Source organism: Geospiza fortis, unplaced genomic scaffold, assembly GCF_000277835.1.
Source record: "Geospiza fortis unplaced genomic scaffold, GeoFor_1.0 scaffold456, whole genome shotgun sequence".
Taxonomy (NCBI): Eukaryota; Metazoa; Chordata; class Aves; order Passeriformes; family Thraupidae; genus Geospiza; species Geospiza fortis.
The window spans coordinates 739,934-760,522 of record NW_005054462.1 but is presented as its reverse complement, the minus strand read 5'-3'; the positions used below and the strand labels follow the sequence as shown (position 1 = coordinate 760,522).

General features: G+C 41.2%; 1 protein-coding gene across 1 annotated transcript in view; it reads left to right on the top strand.

Moving 5' to 3' along the window:
- Positions 1 to 20,589, top strand: part of DMRT1 (doublesex and mab-3 related transcription factor 1) — a 58,695-nt gene that overhangs the window by 31,731 nt on the left and 6,375 nt on the right. The window contains exon 4 of the mRNA XM_005427948.1: positions 2,026 to 2,188. Coding sequence (XP_005428005.1) covers positions 2,026 to 2,188 — 163 coding nt within the window. The remainder of the gene's footprint in view (positions 1 to 2,025; positions 2,189 to 20,589) is intronic.

Below are 20,589 nucleotides of genomic sequence, written 5' to 3'. Positions count from 1 at the left end.
ACACATGCACACATACATGGCCTTGCACAAGGGAGAAGTGGAGATGTGAGGTCTGGGGATGCTGCCCTGCCCCAGCAAGGGAAGGAAAACTACGTGCAACACACAGACAGAGAACAACGGGCTAACTTTTTTTTTTCCCTGGTACTTCCAGAGCTGTCGAGCTTTGCAGGTGTGCAGATTCAAAATGCCCTTTGGACTGTGCTTTTGGGCAATGTTTTGTTGAGGGAGTCTTGTTTCCAAGAAGGAGAGTGCCCTTTGTCAGAAGAGGAGAAGCAATGTCAGTGGTTGAGTTCAGACTTCCTCAGGATGACTCATTAAATTTTTGAAGAGCAATTTACTATTTACTCTGGGTGAAACTTCAGTGTGTGTTGAACTTCTTCTGCATGTGAAAGTAGAAAAACAAAAATTTTAGTGTTGTTTTAATTTATAGGAGAAGAACTCTTAACTTTCACAGGCTAAAAGCAAGTCCCTCAGTACATGTGCAAGTATATGCAAGGATGCTGCTGTCAGAAATCAGGCAGAAGTGCACTTGCTTCCTGTAAACAGACACCATTCTCTGTGCGCCTAGTCTCACTGAAAACATTCCTCAGAGAGCACCAACAGGATTTTATGTGGCTTGGGCCACATTGTTTGCAGCTAGGCATATGAAAATGAGTATGGAATTCTTACAGGGAATTCCCCTTGGAAAACAAGGGGTGACTGCACTGTGGAGTGGTTCTGGGAGGTGCTGTGGTTCCTACGGCCAGGACTAGACCCTGTAGGTGTGCTGGCAGCCATCTGGGACAGCAGGCTGTCATCCAGCCTCCCCTGCTCCCTGGCTCTGAGCTTTGCAGCCTGTGGAAGGGCTGAGGGGCAGGGCTCCGGGGACCACAGTGGAGCAGGCAGACCTGAGGTGGGACCTAGCTGAAAAGGCTGCCAGGCTTGTCTGCTTGCAGACACTATGTAATGGCATAGCTGGATGTGCATTGTTGTTGGCACTGCTACTATTATAACCGGTACAAAACTCTGACAGTTTGTCTGTGCCCAGAAACTTTCTGTCTTTCAGTCATTCACTTCCCAGCATACTTCGAGAAACCAGCTAGTCTTATCTTTCCTGTTAAGAATGTTAATTTTGTTTTGGCTGCATTTTTGGAGCATGGAGGCCATGTTGCATTGTAGGGCTTTGTAACAAATAATACTAAGTTGTTAGTTCTTTCATAAAACACAAATTTAAGAAAGCATTACCACTCCTCTGGGGAGATCAGTTTGGATGATATCAGGGCATTGGAGTAGAAAAAACTTTGATTTCTGAGCATTGCCACTTTGCTGCAATCTGTGGAAGGGAAAAGGGATGTCTGATGGATGCTGTGCTGACATGGCAGACCGGCTGGCTGGTGTCCAGTTGTAGCTTCACAGCCAGCTTCTTGTGTAGTCTAAACACAACTCGCTTTTTTTCAAGAAAATATTTTTCCCATCTTAATGGTATTTTAAGAAAAACGGTGTGCTTGTGTTTGGGTGTGTCACTGCTCAGTACCATGGAGCAGATCCTGTGAGAGTCGGTCGATAGGACTGTCCTCCTTAGCCACCCAGAAGGTCCCTGGCAGAGCAGCTACCAGCGGTCTCAGATGGGTTAGTCTTTGGGGAGGTGTAGCTGGGTGGACACTTCACCTCTGACACTGGCCAGGTGTACCCACTTGAATGTGCCATAAGCTGGGGACTTGGCAGGAAGCTGCTTGCAGTGAAGGGTACTTGCTTGTGTGCCAGATGCATCTCCATCTGCAGAAAGGTGAAACAACCATAGGTCTGTTGCTGCTGCTGCTGCTGGGTCACATCTCACCCCACACCTCCTGTAGCTGGTCAGTGTGGGCAGACTGTGAAGCCACCAAATCAAAACCCAGGGCTAGGATGTCAGCATGTTACTTCCCGTGCACCCACTGTGACCTCCTTCAGAGCCATGGAGGGGTGGGGGCGAGGGATAGCAGGGTGCCCCCATGGCGCTGGGGCATTGCTTTCACAGGCTACTGTTGCTTTTCTCTCTCCTGACAGGTGAAGGGCATGGAGAGACACCACGCCGTCAGCTCCCAGTACCGCATGTGTTCCTACTACCCACCTGCTTCTTACCTGGGACAGGGGGTTGGCGCTCCCATGTGCCTCCCCCAAATCCTGACCTCTGAGGACATCCCCTCCTCCTCAGAGTCAAAAGCCAGAGGTAAGTGCACCCACTGGGCATGTGTCACCACCTTGCCTTGGACCTACACCCAGGAGGCATGGATTGCTGCTGGGAAGGAAGCTAAGCATCATCAAGCAGCTGTTTTAAAGATAGTGGCTGTCTTCTGGAAGGCTTGTAGTGATGGTGTACAGTCACGTAGTCTTGCACTTTAGAAGCCTCATGATTGAGGAGTCAAATCAGTTGTACCTTCTGCATTTAGGTATGTCTCTTAAAGTTGTACAGCGCTTGAGATGCTGTCTTTGGTGCTTACCACCTGGCCCCCTCACAGGAGTAAATAACAATTTGTGCTCCAACTTCAGAATTACCTTTCTTCTCAGGAATGCTGTGATTTTTTTTCACTGGCCTGCCACTGAGCCTTTGCCATCCTTTCTGAACCACATGTGGGAATTACCGCATCCCAACCATATAATGAAGCCCCTTGTAGACTTGCTCCTAGTTTTTTTTCAAAGTCATCATACCATGTTATTTAATTTAAAACTACTGCATATAAATTGTTCAATCTTTCTTTCCATATTGTGTTTCAGGCTCTCCTAAGGATTACTGTAATCTGCAGTAATTTCCAGTGCTGGTGAATTTACCCTGTGGTTTTGACAATGTTTCTTGCACTTCCTTGTTCCCTTACTCCCACAGTAGACAGTGCTAGCACAGGTGTTAACATGGCCCTGCTGGAGTAATCCAACTCCATTGAGCTGCCTCTCCATCACTGAATCAGGTCAGTAACTGATGCTGGAGAAATAAGAGAAACAGAGAACAAAATCTTGACACTCTCCAGCATTCAAAGGTATCCTGAGCCAGGACAATAAGCTTTTCACACGTTTTGTTTCTCTGTACCAATCAGTGAACTTGGCAGTTTCATTTTATATGCTCTGTGGGAAGTATTTTTTTTCATTCACTTTACACCTGCCAAGTTTTAGTGGGTTGTTTTTGTTCGGTTTTTTTATTTCACTGAGTCACAGCACTGATAACAGCATCCATCCTTATTTCTTTCTCTTTCCTTCTTCATTGAAATTAGTTTTCTCTTTCTGTCTGGTGGGAGGATGTATGTTGTGTAGGTTCCATAATTGTCTTCAGTCATGGTCTTTCTGTGGCTGAAGTCCTGGTGTCTCTTTCAGTTGTGTCATGTGGTTGTGTCATGACAGGGCCTTAGGGATCCAAGTGATGTTTTGGAAGGTGAAGTGTGTATAAAGTCACGCTTGTGGCTTGTGTAAGTCAGCACTGAGCCCTTGTATTCTATTCACTAACTCCAGAATCATTTCTGTTGAGGAGGTGGCTGTTCTTTCATAGTGGCTGTTTCTCAAAGTCTTCCAACTAACTGTGGCATGTTAGGTAGATGAAGAAACAACATATGGTGTGATGAAACCTTAGACTTTTCCTCCTTCTCCAGTAGTTTTAAATGGCTTAGAGAAATCAGTGATCCTTGGTTCATTTTCCTTCTCTTTTCTTCAACTTTATTTTATTCCCTCTTTTCCAACCACCAGTGAACAGTGACGTCTTCCTTTCTGCCCATTGGTTGGAGAAGCAGTTGGTTTTATGCTCAACTGCAGTTGACACTTTTTCTTGCATCCATCACTACTAACTCACTAAGAGGTCTTACCAGCCAAGTGTTTTTAAAAATAGACAAAAGACCTTATACCCTTTGTTCCCAAATGCACTTCAGTAATTTTTCATCACTCTAGAAAAAAATCATACGTAATGTTCCACTGATTTTTAAACTGCATAAATACTGTATTTTCAATAATCCCTGACTGCTTCTCCAGACACTATTCCACACACAGATATTGTTCCCTAAGTTACACCATCAATCAGAAACCGACAAGCAGTGAGATGTAATTTACTGAGATCAAACAGCATTTTCCAGACTCTGAAGAAGTGTTTTTCCATAGCAGGGAGCTAGTGGGTGAAAGAGGCACCAATGTTTTTGGAAGAAATTTGAACCCGTAAGCAGGATCATAGCCAACAGGCTTCTTAGAAGCATCTTCTTTTTTCTTCGGCATGTTCTTGGAGGAAATGTTTTTACTTTTTCTGTCTACAGACAAAAGAATATCCTCAGGAAATACATGATTTACTCTTCCATGACATTTTTCTTCTGGTGCTTTTCCCAAACCTGAGAGAGTTAGAGGTTTGTTGCCTCTTTATTGTCACCTGTGTGAGTGCTGGGTGGATTGTGTGTATTAAAGAGGGTGGGTCATTTCCCCAAAGTATTGACCTGCACATGTTGCAGTTGCTGTCTCCTACAAAAGATACATTCTTAGGTATTTCTTTGTTGATCGTTGGGCTGAGCTTTCTGCCTGACTCCTTTGTTATGAAGCCCAGGTGACATGTTTCTGCAGGGTTAGTGGTTGCTACTTGCTGAAGACAATACACATGCAGTTGGTTACCTGCACTTCAGTTGCAGCTTCAGCATTATAGAAGCTTTGGCAGTTCATGTGTTATGGTGGTGAGTGAGATCATTAGCTAATTTTGTTCTGTTAACTGCCTGCTTAGACCAGTTACAGTAGAAGGGATAAGAAATGAACTAGCTTCACTTTCTTTCAGTGAAGTGAAAATCTCTGGAAGCTTCTAGCACTTGTACAGGACCATCATGGCATGTTACACTGTCTTGCATATAGTAATGGGCTGATGTTTTCTGAGTGGCAAAATACCATCAAGTCAACCTCCTTGCAGTCTGAAGTGTTTCCAAGTAACATGCTTTGCTTCCAGTTAAGCACAGCTGCTGCCATTTCAGCAGAAACTGGCAAAAAAAGGGGGAGAAAAAGTTGATAAACCAGTGACAAACAGCAAAAGGATGTTTTTAGAGGGCTTCCTTAGGTCAACAAGTTTTAAATTTTAGGCAGTAATTTCTAGGTGGGAGGGGGATTTCATACTCAGTACTGCAAAATATTTCCTTCTCTTTTTTTTCTGCAAAAGCAATGGGAGGAAAATACATATGAGAGGTTGTCAAATCTTGTGCATGTACGTGAAAAAGTATAGTTTTGGAAGACAAATTGGGAAGTGGGGAAGTGAGAGTGGGACACAAGAAGATATTTAATCTCCAAAACGCTCCCATTGATTCCTGTAGGACAGCTGCATGCTTGTTTGTTTGTGTTTTGGTTTATTTTGGTTTTTGTTTTGTTTTGTTTTGTTTTGTTTTTAATGAAGCTTCTTAGGTTTGGCACACTACCCAGAATAGTCTAACTCCTTCCACTGATTTTCAGTAAGCCTCTCCAGCATTTATGAAATAACCTGTGCAAAACCTTGGTTTGAGAGAGCAAGAAAGCACATGCAAGGCATGTGCCTCACTCTGGGTCCTGTTTACACTGCGTGAAAGTGCAGCATTTGCTTATCTGTATGAAAGTGTTTACCAGGTTTGGGAAAGTGGCAGAAAACTTTAACATTCAAATAAAAAGATGCAAAGGGTAAACATCCCTGTATCTGCAGACACTTCAGATTTTAGAGCAGTTGCCTGGTCTTAAAGTTGGCATGGAATGAAACCTTCTCTATGTCATCATTGTATGAAATGTTGAGATAATTACACCATAATTATGATGTAATTATCTATGGTGAAAAAAATGTCTTGCATTTAAAATTATGTTCCAGTTGCTGGACAGTTTTGAATTTTTTATTTTCATGTCCTAAGTGTCATGAGTGTTGGAAATACAAGGAATGAAGCGCTGGAGCAGTGCTGTATTTGCAGCTTAAACATTAAGCAGGAGTCTTAAAGCTCTCCTAAAGGCATTTAAGAAAATACTATTTTGATGCAGAAAGCATCAGCAGTTTTGTGTAAATAAGCAAACATCATTTTCTGAAGAAGAACATTTCTGGTAACAGGCTTTCTGTGTCAGCATAACTACTTCCAGCACTAAAACACCTTTTCCCACTCCTTTATAGAATTCAGATAGCAGGTATCCCCAGTTTTACAGCTGTGGAAATGAAAGCGACACAGACATTTCTGGAATCTGCATTTAGAGACTCATCCTTCCTTCTGTGCTTGGATGCTGTATCAACAATGGTACTGAGCCACGGGAGAAGCCGGGCCAAACTGGAGCAGCTCTGTAAAGAGCCTCTTCCAATAGTTCCGCAAGAAAGGGCATGTTGGAAGCAGTCTCCCTGCTTAAGATAAAAAGTTTCACTTTGACAAAAGCGTTGCTGGAATGCAAGGAATGCTCTGTGCCCCAGAAACATGTTTGAGAGATGCAAAGATTGGATGTTTTCTTCCCAGCTGGGTTTTTGTGTACCAAAACTTTTTGCAGCTTCCTATATATCTTAATTTTGCATGAATATATGTCCTAGAAGTGAATGCCATGACAAACAAGTAACATTTCACAGCCACAGGTGGCCCCTGGCTGTAGGTTCAGAGAGGTCAAGAAGTCTTGGTAAGCAAAAGAGACCATTTCCCTGAATGTGAGCTGCTTTCTGCAAGCATTGAGGTTATAAAGATGGAACTGCAAACAAAGCAGGCTGGTTTGATATGGCTGAGAAATTACCCCAAAGGACAGCAAAAAGCCTTGCCTCTGTCTGCTCTTAATTTGCAGCCAGCTGGGAATATGCACTGACAAAGCTGTACTAATAAAGTGCTTAGGAACTGGGAAACAACTATAGCAAATAGCCCAAATTATCTTTTGTCAGTCAGCTAGCCACGATCTCTGTAAGTTGAAGAGTAGCTCTTTCAGTCCCAGATAGTCCAGGTGTTGTCAGGTGTGAGACATACTTCTTCTCCTTTTCTGTGCACCTCTTTGGAGAGTATCACCAGAAATCATCTTGAGTTTGGAAAGGTTTCAACAGCAGAGTGTATGGAGAGGATAAAATTTTGCACCCAGAAATCCATCAGTATTTAGCTTGTTTGTTATGTATATGTGTCTATCTGTGCATCTTTTGATTTAAAAGTGACCTCTGCTCAAGAATATCTGTCCTTAATGATGAAGGAGCAAGCAGTGTTTGCTGAAAACTCAAGACTCTAGTTTCCACTATCATTTTACATCAAACTCTTAGCAATAGATTTTGAGATAACACCAAAGAAGAGGAAGGGGATAAGGATCTAAATCTGTAGATCTTCAACAGTTTGTTCAAGTGAGTCACTTGAACTTTGGGGCAGCTGTTTATTTTTTTGTGCATTCTCATTTCTGCTTCTTACAGTCCTCAGTGGCTATGCTGCTTGCAGCTTTCCTTTGGCACTGATTACAGTGACAATGAGCAGATTTTCTGTCATATTTCTGCATGCCTTAATTATGTTGCATGCACATTGCAATGTTTTATAGATCTCTTTAGGCAGATGACTTTTTAACATGTCATTTTCATTAAAAATTGGAATTTTGGGTGTAGCTGAACAGACAGTTGTTGAGCATGGCCTTTTTTTATCTTTTAAACTAATGGGATTGCTAACCTTGATTCATTATGTTATTAATCATACTTGATAATTTCAATAATTGTAACAGCAGCTGTCAAAATATATTTGATAATGTAAGTGTAATCTCATTTTTCTGTGTATGGAAGTCTTTTTATGGTCTGTGTTATAAATGAAGTTTTATTAGTGAAGATTTAAGCAATATTAAAATAAGTTTATAATGTCTGATGGGAATTCCTAGAAAAAAAGTAATACAAGCATTTTTTTTGCATTATTCTTTAATTCAGTCCTGATTAAAAGGCTCATTTTAGTAGTTTCTTCTCTAAATGCAACATTTATATTATGCTTACTCAAAAGCACACAGAGCAGCTTTGCATTAGATGGCTGCAGAATTACAGGCTTGTTTAATGACTTTTTCTGATTGGCAGGTTTTGCTGATTAATGTCAGGGCGACTGACAAACTCTTGCAGTTTGATCTGGAGCAGCCACTGGTCCTGCCTCCAGAGTAGTAGGAAGAAACTGTATTTTTTAAGGCTTTTCACCTGTTTTTATGGAAACATAGGGTATTTCTGGACTGAGGCTTTAGCATCCCCTAGCAGGAATTTTAAGCTCTCATGGAAACTGTGTGGGAATGCCTTCATTTTTCATCATCCTAGCAAGAGAGAATGGGACAGCCTGGACCCTCAGCACTTGCCAGTGGTACCCTGTCCCCCCTCACCTGCAAAACCACATGTGCATGAATAGTTGTCAGAGAAACTGAGTTTTTCTTCATTGGATTTATTCGTCCATTGTTTATTATGTTGTATGGATCAAAGGATGCAGCATTTTTGAAATTGAGGCCTACATTTTGTTATGAGTTTCAGGCTTTGAGTTGGTAAAACAAGGGTTTGAAGAAAGACCTTCTATCCTGAAGAAACTTAAATAGGTGGTACACTTGGCTCAGGCAGGTGCCAGATCCAAATCAATACATTTATGTGTACTGCCAAAATCTTTACTTCTTCAGTTTCCTTCTATGAAAAGAAGTTTGCAGTGTCCCATCAATCCCAGTTGGGAAAGCCTTGCTGAGCAGGCAGCAGAGAGCCGGCAGTGGGAGAGTGGTACCACCCTGATAGCACTGGATCCTGCACAGTGCATCAGCATCTCTCTGTGTGCCTGCCAGGGTGCTATCCTGGAATACATGATGGCTCTGTTAGCTTTCCTTGGACACCTTCCCTCTTCTGCTTGACATTCTCTTAGCAGAGGAAGGTTTCTCGGTGCCTTCTGCAGTTACAAGCATTTTAGAGCCATATGTTGAGAGACGAGTGGCTTATACCCACTGCACTCTTGGACTTTGTGCATGTATGAGCTGCTCTTTATGTCAGATGATGGATGTTACTATAGCTGATGAGACTGTGTGGGATTTTTCTTCATGCTTTAAAGGATGTTGGGTCCTTCATTGAAAAAAATCAACACTGCCAGTCGAGCTGCTCTCTTTTAGAGCTGGTATGGCTTTGATGCTCTAAATTTATTATCTCTTGATACAGAATTTTTCCCACAGTGACAGAAATTGGTAGAAATCAACTATCAGACTTTCCCTTAAAGTGATAGAACAAATGAAGATCGCTTGTCAGGACAGTAGTGATTATCTGTGCATGATTTGTAATTGTAACAGTGATACTGCTCACCTCTTTGCTTTGCTTTAATGCGCAGTTGCATCCTTTGAACTTGTCTGGTTAAGGGAAGAGAGAACTCCATATTTAGCTCTAATTTTTCAGTCTGGGAGAGCCTCTCTAGACCACCTTGCAGTTGATGCCTGTTTTGCAGCTCAGGTGAGAGTCTCCATCTGAGCTAGTTCTTCTGCAGCTTCTGCTTGTAAAGTAGCTCTGTGCAGATTGTGAGAGACTCTAGAGAAGAAGTGTTTGTTACTGAGCTCTAAAGGTAAGGGGAGAAGAAAAGGAGTTACTAAGGCTCTGTAGTGTAGACTGGCCTTTCCTCTTGCAGAGAGCTGAACTGTGACTCTTGGCAAGTGGCTGTTGCAATCCATGATGCTGATCCCTGAATGATCTCGGGAACAAAGAAGGGTTGCATCTGTTCTCATTGCCATGCTTGCATGCTATGAGTAGTTTTCTGTCTTTTCCTTTCCCCCGTCACTTCTGACAGAGGAGAATTAGCTTTCCTACAAGCAGTGGGCAAAGTTGCTGGGGGATGTTGGAGCACTGTGTGTAACTGCGCAGGATAACAGGGAATCGTCATGTGGGAGCAGGACCAGACAGCCCATAGTTAATTCTGCCTGTTTATAAATACACATATTTATATTGCATGTGTAAATAATACTGATGTATGTTCCTTGCACTTGATGCATGTAATCCTGCAGGGCAGGGTAGGGGACAGATACCAAGGCTACTTAATGGGCTTTCTTAATTTGGCAATCATCAGTGTGCCTGCTCATCAGATGTTTTTAATTCTATGATTCAGTGTAGCCAACGAGTTTATTTCCAGTGCTCCTCACAGGCATAGCTCAGGCCAAGTACAAGTTGAATAACCTTCAGGAAAGCTGTGCTGTCCTTCTGTCGGCCGCTGTCTTTGAAAATTGCCTGCAGAGTTAGTGAGCAGGAACAGTTAAGATTTACAAACAATGATGAAGCTTGTCATGCATCTTTCACCATTCATCATCTGGGTGCCGTGGCTGGGCGGTGAAGTGTTCTTCATAAAAACCAGCTCAGTGTGAAATACACCTCGCAGCAATGTTTACTGCTCTGAAACTCGTCAGCAGCCCTTTATAGTAAATCCAGATTGCGATGTGACATTACAGTATATCATTGCAGAGCGCGCTGGGGTTTACACTAGGAATGAGTGCAGTTCACACCAGATGAGATGTCGAAATTGAGTTATGTAGGAATTTGGCTGTTATATGGGGATAGCTTTTGTTTTCTGAGGACTGAAAGTTAGCTTTATATATATAATATATATAATCTACACATACCTGCACTTGTGTGTGGGTGCCTAGATCAATATACATGGATATGTAGATACACATATGCTATGTGCATATTCTGTATACAAAGACTGCATACACTCACAGATTTCTCTTGACAGGACCCTGTCTTATGTTTATGCTGTTTCTTACTAAGTATTTCAGTGTTTTGTTAAAGTGCTGCATTTTAGTGTTACCTCTTCAGCAAAGTAGCCATTTCTTTTCAAAAAATTCTTTTTTCAAAGAGTGTTCTATCTACAGTAGAGATGATGCAGTTGGCTGGTAACCACTGAACAGAGCTGAAGAGGTTTGGGTTTTGTGGAATTTTTATTTGTGAGTATCTCCTAAGGTTTGGAAGGTGAAGCTTTGAGCAGAAGATTTGGAGAAAACTTAGGCAGAAGCTTTAAAATACAAAAGCTACAGAAGTTACTGTACACCTGGCTGTGTGCTGGGATTGGTCACATTCTCCTTGCTTGTGTTAGTCCTTTCAGTTGCAGTGTGGACACAAGGTCATTGAGAGTAGGATAAAATAGTTGGTGCCTTTGTCTAATTACGTAAGTGGGAAGTCAGTGCAAAATACAACCAAGACATTTTATGTATCAGTAAGTTGAGACTAAGTCTTTGGAGATAAATGTGCTGTCTTGGGCAGCTGGTGTTGTGAGAGACACCTCTCGAGTTAAGCAGTAATAGCTGTATTAAGTGAAATGCACACTGTGCTGGTTGGCCTTACAGACAAGAATAACTTGCTTCAATAAAAGTTAGGTGCTTTGGTAGTAGTTAATGGATCAAAAAGAAAGAAAATACTTGAGACAGACAGTGAAGTTTTTAAATGCTTCCTGTGATTTTTTGTTGTTTTATTTCAGTGCTGTTCTGCAAAGCCTGTGAATTAAGTTATATTTCACCATCTTCAGTGCTGTGACTGCTTTATCTTCTGAGGTTGAAACAAAGCTGTCATTTTCTGGAATCTTCACTGAAGTCTTTTGGTTTTATTATTGCTTGACTTCAACCAGAGGGGGAGATATATTTGAAATATATTTAATTTTAGATTTCTGAGACCTGTGCTCAGGTATTAAATATAGTTCAGAAGTGGAAAAAGGAGTAAGACTGCAGTTGTTACTGCCAGACAGCTACACTTAATTTGTCCTCCTCACCTGTTTTCAGTTCCTACATTTGTTTTTGTTTTAAGTGCTAATACTGCAGTGAAACTGTACTTTTCTAGCTCAGAACAGTTTTCACAAATTATCTGCTAAAATGTTTATTAGTTCTAATTTTATTTGGTTCGTTTGTTAAATTTATCTGAAAAAGTCAACACTGAAATTGATCTTCTAGTCTGCTACAGCCAAAATAAAGGTAAAGCTTCAGATTCACTAATTATGTAAGTATAGAGGCTTCCAGGTTTACCAGTAGCACTCTAGTCTTACTTGTATTCATAATTAGTGTAATGATATAGTATTAATCCTACTTCTTTACCAGAGGCTTTAACAAATCTGGTGAGGTTTCTTAGGGAGGAGGGAGCGTAGGAGATGGGCAGGAGGTGGCAGCAGGGGTGGTGAGAGTGTTAAGTATTATTTATGTAGTTTTTTTTTACTCCTTTTATTTTGAGAGGGGAAAGTTTGGACAACATTACTTTTGTGGCTTGAATTATTGAGATAGATAGTAAAGCTGTCATTTATGTCATAGTGGTTTCAGGCAGCACAATGTTGCATATAAAATCAAAGGGTTGTGTATTTCTTCACAGCCTTGACTGCTTTATGTATCTGCTCAATTTCTAGTAACTTTACTAAGCTGCAGCCTTCAGATATTAGTAAGGGGTGCCTTGTCACAGGAGTGTTGTAATGGCCTCAGGAAGTTTGAGGTCTTTATGAATACTTACTCAGAACACTTCTGTAGAGCTTATAATTTAATTTCCCATTCTGCCAGGTGATTCCTTCCTCTTGCAATGTCTGTTTACATAGACCAAAGAGATCTCCATGACTTAGGGTAGAAATTAGAAAAAATATTCTACATGCCACATTAGCAGTATTTACTGCAGTGTTAGCATCCAATTGTTGCTGTCCAGACGTCTCCAAATTTGAGTTAAATGGGTAAGTGTGGGCCAGGACTAAGACAAAAAAATGTTACTTTGTAGACTAGGTCAAGTCACTTAATTGTATATTATTTTGTCACATGAAGGTGACAAAAGGTCACCTTTTGTCACAAAGGTCTTGTGCTGGCGATGACCTTTTATTATGGTGACTCTGCAAAAAGCCAAAGCAGATGTTATCTGTAGGGCACTGTAAAAATAGTCCAACAGAAATGGCTCAGAATAGGGAAAAAAACCTGTGCTACAAATTAGCTAACAGTACATGTGGTGGTTATAATGACTACCTTATAGCATCCAGGAATTGTCAATCATACCTTAATGTTTATAGAAGTGAAAAGTCAATGTGTAGTTGTTTAATTTGACATGACTCTCAGTCTGAGAAAGTGTAATCGCCGGAGGGGACAGTTAAGTAGCTGTGCTCCTGTCAGCCTGTCTCGCTCCAACTACTGCACTAAACGCTTTCCTGATGAGCGATAGATTTGTTTAAATACCAGGATAATTGCTAGCTACAGCATCCAACACTCTTAATGCCTTGTACTACATCTGTATTGGCTCCTGCCTGAGGCTGTTTGAGGTTTCTGCAGGGAAGAAGGCTTGTACCTTCAATTACATTGTTCTCCTTCGGGTTTTGAAGGGTAATTGTTGCAGACATAAATAGGCTATAATATATTACATTTCATTTCTTCCAAACTTGTTGAAGTAGATCAGACATGCCAGTGTTACAGCTGCTTCTGCTTGTGACATCTTGGTAGTCTGCAGTACTGAGAACACACAAAGAACAAGACAAAATGTTCCTGCACCGAAAGAATAGAAAAATACCAGACTTGTAATGCTATACTGCTGGAAAGCCAATGAACTTGGTTTGTGTGCATTAAAGTATTTGCTTCCTCTCGCTGCTTCCACATGTGTAAATTATGATCATATATAAATATTAATACTGATGGTGAATAATCAGAGTAGGAGAGAGGCTCAGCTCTACTCTCTGTAATTAGGAGAGCGTCCATGTTCTACCTGTTTAGTGCTGTTGGTGTTCTAAGGAGAAGACAGAAGTGACCTGGTGGTTTCCACTAGGGTGATTGTCCACTGATTACCTTTTGCTGAGCACATTCCTGTTGTGTCGCAGCACACACACAGTGGTGCAGCAGCAAATGCCAGCAGCTCCCTACCCTTCTGTACAGTGTGCCCCCACCTCTGCTACTAAGGTTCTACACTTGGTACCCACAGGCTGATGGAAGAAAACCTGAAAGCCTCTGTGTGTGGATTACAGCTCCCTTAAAAAATGTTTGACAGAACTGGGGGGAGTGCTTATTTTTGAAATAAGTTTTTCTTTAAAGTCTGACAAAATCTTGAGATTGGTTTTGAATTATGTTGGGAATTGAAGACTTAATTCTTGGGGATTCATTTTATTAAGTGATGAGGAAAAAATGGGAGCCAGGTTATAGACTATTCACTGTAATTCATATTGAAATAAACCAAACCATTTTAATTTAGTTTCTTCTGTGGCGTTGGCATTTACATATTTGCATTTATTCCCTGCTTTTTCATAATTTTACAGTGCCAGTTTCAAAGCTCTATGCCTGATGTTTATCTTACAGTATCTGTTAAATAAATTAGATTTCTCAAGTTGAAGATTTGTCTGAGGTCTAAATCACACCCTCTGTGATGTATTAGGTTGGTTATTTATTCCAAGCATAGTATTAATCATGTATTAGGCTGCTGAAAGTAAAGGAATGTTCCAAGTCCAGTTGGCCAGTAGTTTTGTTTCATTTCTGGACATAAAAGAAAAAGAAAAATCAATGAGAGCTCTCTCCCATTTGTTTATAAATAATTTTGCCTTTCAAGTTCTGTCTCTGAGCAATTGCAGTCACTGCAAGGAGAGTTCTGTTTTCCCACCCTGGAACAAGTGCTTACACTGTTTTAGTGACTGTTTTTGTCTTGGCTTTTAGGTTTATGAAACACATTTTGATAAATTCCAGTTTTGAGGCAGATTTGAGATAGCTGTGTATCCGTAACCCTAGTATAAATTTTTCTGATTACTCTAAATCAAGACTTCACTCATGTTAGTTTTTGCTGTTTCCTCCCTTGGATAAATATGAACTTTAGTTTGTGAAGCTGTCTCTACCAACACATCTTGCCCCAGTGGTTCCCTGAATCACAAGTGCTTTCAGGATCTTTAATTTTGTGAATTGAGTCTCTAAGTTTTCCAAAGGCATAAACACTTCACAGGTTTGTGCAAACATCTGCATCGGAGTGCAGCCACAACACTGGCTTGTTAAGAGGCATGTGGTGTGTTCCTGTTAGGTGGGTACTTCCCTGGGACTACCCAAAATGAATATGCAACTGCCTAATTGTAGTTAAAAAGGCTCACAGAGGGTTGGCCTGTAGTTTAAAAACAACTGCCCCTTCTCCGCTGTGGAGCTGACCTCTGTAACTGTGGCTCTTTAACTTTCCAACTTGGACCATTTCATCTGCTTTTCTTTCTGCCTTCAACTGCTGTGTGTGTGTGGAGTAGGACTGCCTTCCCTGTCTTTCAAGAGAGGGAAAAACCCCTGCCTTCACCCTGAACAGCACCACGTACAGAGTTACTGTGTTGTGCAAGCAGCCTGTGCTCTTGACTCCCTTCACTGCCCCATGTCCGTAGTGGGTTGCAGCAGGGCTGTACGATGCAGGAGAGGATGAGCTCCAGTTTTCACTTACCTTCATCCTGCCTTGCCCTTAGAGTGTCAAACCACCTTCTTCCTGACCAGAGCTGCATTCAGCACTATTGAAATCAACTGAGATGGAGTGTTGGAGTGATTTCCTTGGAGGTGGGCAGTCTTCGATACTGCCACCAGGGTCTGGATTGGGCCCAGAGACCTGTCTTAAAATTTTTTCTACAACAGATGACAACAATAAAATTCTGGATTTCTGTTTATCTATTTAAGTATTTTAGAACTTTCCTGCCATTATCACTGTCTGGACTTCAGAGAGTGCCAGGCAAGGACAGGGCATGTTGAATGTTGAAACTTGTTGGCTAGACTTGCTCCCATTCCAATGTTAGTAAGGAAAGATGGCACAAGAGGACCTAGTACCCTTGAAGGAAGCTAACACAACCAAGGCTTTTGAGCCCCACTGGCAGGCTCTACAGCATGTAGACTGTAACCAGTGTGATCTCAGAGGAGTTTTGATCCTTCCTAGCAAGGCTGCTGCCATCATGATCCAGAAGAAAATGCTGGCTACTGGTGGGTTGACCTTCCCACCAGGTGGGTATCACCAGGTGAGCTGTAGGACATCATTAGGCCTGTGGAGATGCAACTGGCACCAGCAGCATCATTAGACACGGCCCATGCCCTCCAGCTGATGGCACACAACTCGGCATTACTTGTATTGTGTTCATGGAAATGAATATAAATACAACACAACAGATCTGTCTTAAGGCTAATGTTGTGTGAAACTTCATTTAACTTACTTGACACAAAAATGTTTTGTGTTCTGTTTTTGTCCCTATTTACTCAAGTATTGTGACTTACTGCAGCAAGGTTCCTAAACTTTGGGGGGAATAAATCTCACTTTAAAACAAGTAGCAACATTTTACTCTGCACATACCCATCTTGTGCTGTGTATTTCATCAATACTCGTTGAACCATTTCATTGCAGATCTGCTGAACTTGCATCCAGATGAAAGTTAATATTAAAAATGGTAATGCCGTGGTAATACTAGGTCACTTTAAAGCCTTCTGGGCTTTTTTAAATTGCAGATTCATTTAAATTGTAAGATGTAAGTGATAAGGCCTTTTCTTTCTTTCCACTTACTCAATTTTGGGCACAGTCAGAGATGACTGTGATATAGTGTTGCTCATGCTGAAGTCCGTGACAAACCTCCTGTTCCTTTTGCAAGTGTGGTACAAGTTGCAGATCTTTGTCTTCTTCCTTCCCAGCAGAGACAGTTGAATTCCAGGAGAATTTTAAAAGTAAATTAACCTGTTTGCAAGTTGAAAATATTGTTGTATTTACCATAACAGATCACTTGTATTAGACCTAGTATTTTTGACAGATTGTTTAGTGACCTCTTGACTTCCAAAAGCTTGCAAGTTATGTCGAAAAAAAAAATTTAAGCTGTATAATATAGCACTGTTCCACTGAGACAGTGCTCTTTAAAATTAAATTGTTAAACCTGAAAGATCTATGATTATTAATTATGTGATTATGCTTTGAGCATTAGGAGTTGTGATCCCAGGCATGGATTTCATCCTTGTTTTATAAATTGACATTGACAGTGATGATACATGAAGAGAAGTGACCAGAATTAACATTTACATTTACATGGCTAGTCTTGGTGTGGTGCAAACTATTTTTTTGTTCCTGATACACTAGTGAAGATTAACAGCCTTTCTGACCCAAGAGTGGAGAGACATTCAGCCAAAATAATGTTGTATTTGGATTTCTGTGCTGAATACTGAAAGGTTTTATGTTATTATTAAAGCTCTTGAAATCCTGTTTCTTTGGTTTAGCGCAGCTACACAAGGGAGAAACTTTGTGCCTTTTGTGTCTCCACATACTCTGCTACTTGGTAACATTATCCTGAGCCTCGAGTGTACTCTTTCCTTTAAAATTAACCATGTTTTTCCAGAAACTTTTTGTTGCCTCAGCTGTTGCAAAGTGCATTTTTAGGTAGGACAATTGATGCTTCTAAGGTAATTATTCTCAGGGAACTTCTTGTATAGACAGGTTTGAAGTACATGTATCTTAAAAAAGAAAGGCAGCTATATTGTAGTGATGCCCAGAAGCATATGCCCCAGGAGATGGGATTCCCTAGCTGTCTCTGGTTGGTCCAGGAGACAGATGTAGCCTGTGAGGTCTTCCCCTGAAACAGGAGGCAGTTCCTATCTCCATCTGCACTCTCAGTGTCAGCAGTCATCCCACAAAAAAGCCTTTTGCCTGTTCAGTCACCTCGGTGTGGCATTATTTACTGGTTAGGTGGTGTTTGGGATGAATGGAAAAGCCTGTGTCATCAGCGTAGGAGAAGATGCAGAACTCAGAGGAGGTGGGCAGTAATCAGTCTTCACAAAATTAGCATGAAGTGACCTAACTGTGCCTGAGGGAACTCAAGGGTGCCAAGAGAAAATACCATGTTCTCTTCTTTAGGGCTGGCTGGAAATTGTTCTGATAGAAACTTTTGCTTTGGAAACCCACTTACTGTTTTTGCTGAAATCAAGTATTTCTGCAAACTTAGAACAGAACAAACAGAGGATTCAGCTGGCTTTCTTTCCTCAACAGTCTCACAAGGAGGATGAGTCCATTTTGAGCCTGGAGAAGAGACTCCAGGAAGACATTACTGGGGCCTTTCAGTAGTTAGAGGGGGCTGATAAGGGCATGACTAGCTTCTTAGTAGATAGGAGAAGTAATGATGATTTTAAACTAAAGGAGGGTAAGTTCAGACTAGATACTGGCAGAAAATTTTCACAATGATGGTGGTAAAATACTGGCACAGGTTGTCCGGAAGGTTCACAAGTGGGAACGTTCACAGGAACATTCAAGGTCAGGTTGAATGGACTTTGATGTCTCTTCTCACTTCAAGGGAGTTGAACTGGATAGCATAAAGATCCCCTCCAACCAAACTATTTTATGATTCCTGTCTAAAATTTGGAGTTGTAGACCGTCCATTGCTGTTCTTGCCTTGCTTTCAAGGCCATTGATGGCCATTGCTTGATAGCCATTCACATGGTTGTGTGGCCTCTTGTGACTCTGATTTGTGGAATGGTTTGTTCTCTTTTCATGGGGGGAAAAAAAAAACCAAACCAAACAAACCTCTGTAAAAACAATTAATTTCATGGATCTGGCTTCAGAAAGTCACCACACAGAAGAGGCATGCAGGATGCTAAGACCTGCCTTGCTACTGTGCCCAGTAGTGGGACAGTCTAGGGATTTCCAAAAATCTGGCCCCCATAGCACAGCAATTTCATGTAAAACCAGTTCTGGCAGGATAAAATGCTCAAAATAGAAACTTAGGCCTGTGCACCAGCAGCTGATAGGATAGTTATATATTTCTCATGAAAAATGATTGATATGTTTGTATTGTAATCTTGTTAGAATTTGATTACTATAAGAGTAAGAAAAACAATCCAAAGAGTGGAATTGAAGTTCATTTTTTTCTCAGTGCTGCCTGTCTTCTGTCAGTCTTCTAAGTATAACACACCAGGGACATCTTTTTTGATGGAGAATCAGTCTCCAGTGTTGTGTGTGGAATAGAGAAGCAGTATCTGACTTCCAGGAATAGAGAGATTGAAGGTCCCAGCTTTGTCACAGTCTTGTTACATGATGAAGCAAGTAACTTCATTCCTCTGAGATTCCTTGCTGCTCCTCAGTTAGTGACAGATGTCCAAATACCCCCTATACTTCACAGCCACTTTTTAAATCTTCCTTTGCTGGAAATCAGTGCTGCCTCCTGTGTTTCTGTGTCTGTTCTCTAATCTTGAATCTTTAAATGGTGTGTTGGTGGCCTGGTTTCTGTTTTTCAAAAATTCCCGTTGGACTCTGATGCAGAGTACGAACTGTTGGGTTCTCTGGTGGACCCTAAATACCTGAGGGAAGTAAGGATCTCCAAAAGTAGGTCTGCTAGTCAAGAGTTACAGCCTGGAGAAGCATGTGTATCTCTGCAGTACTGGCAATGCAACACCTATTCTTCATTATAATTCCCCATGTTGCTGTGCAACTGTGTGCCCAGGACAACACAGGGGATTAAATAAAGGACTGGAGAAGGTTAGGGAGGGAAAAGGAAGATACTTTCTGCATTAAATCATGACAGCTTTCTTTGTAGTTTTACTACCAGGTTGAAAATAGGTCAAATCTGTGGCTTCATCCCAGCTCTTCTATGGCTGAGGTTGTCATGCTTTTTGTGTAATCATATAGAATGTTTTCACTTACAGATGACTCCAAAACAATCTACAGAAATGCCTGTTTTACCTTGTTACCCAACAGTGGGAGATGCCTGTTTTATGTTGAGATGCTGGAAAACATTTTGCTTCATGTCTTCCAGCACAAAATCTTCCTGAAATTATTAGAATAATGCTTTCTTTTTGAGAGGACTAGCCATTAGAGTTCCTGGCAGTGAAATATAAACTGGGGAGGTTTCTGTGGAGGTGTACCTGCCTGGGACCTGACTCAGTAGAATGAAAGCACTTGGGGTGAGTACATCCACAACAGGCAAGTAACAATTCATGTCTGCCAAACAAAGAGAGCTTCTGTCAGCTGAATTCTGCATGTCGCCTTTCAGTCATTCAAAACAAGGATACTCACCTCAGCATACCTGAAGTTTTCTGAGATTGTTCATCCTGTGCCTTTCCTAGCCTGCTGCAGTGGCTTAGTGACATAAAGTTAGCCACAGAATGTAAAGCTGGTGGTAAGAGAGAGCGTTGGTCCATCAGTACTGCTCTGCTTCAGTTTGTGCATGCAAGCATGAAGGGCAGTTGCTTTATAGAAGATTGGTATAGTTTCAGGCTATGTTTTGGAGTCTGAGTAAAAAGCCTAAGCTTCTCAAGTACCATTTTAGGAAACTGTTTGTCTACCTGGTAGTGGGTGAGAAGTGGAAATTCTTATATGATTGTTTCACATCTTACTGTAAGAGAATTTGAAACCAGAGGTGAGTGAGTGAGTCAACAGGAGAATATTTTCTCCAGCTTCTGGTTTCTAGTTACATCAGTTATAGCCCTACCTTCTTAGTTGCTAAAACTGCAAGCATGAACTGGAAAAGAATTGAGATAATCCATGATAAAGCATACTGAATAAAGATCTCTATTCAGATCTTTACCTTTTATCCTGAGTTCCTAATGCCAAAAATTAATGCTAAATGAAAATACACAATAAATGTGTCCTGCTGTGGGTATCCAGGATAATCCTAATTGCCTTAAATGTTAGTGACAAGAGTAGGTATTTAAGAAGGGGAGAAGGGCAGTGCAGTGAAATAGTACACCTGTGTTAAAAGACAGATGGAGTTTGTGTTTGTTTCAAGATCCTTAGGTTTGTTTTTATTTTTGCATCAAAAAGCA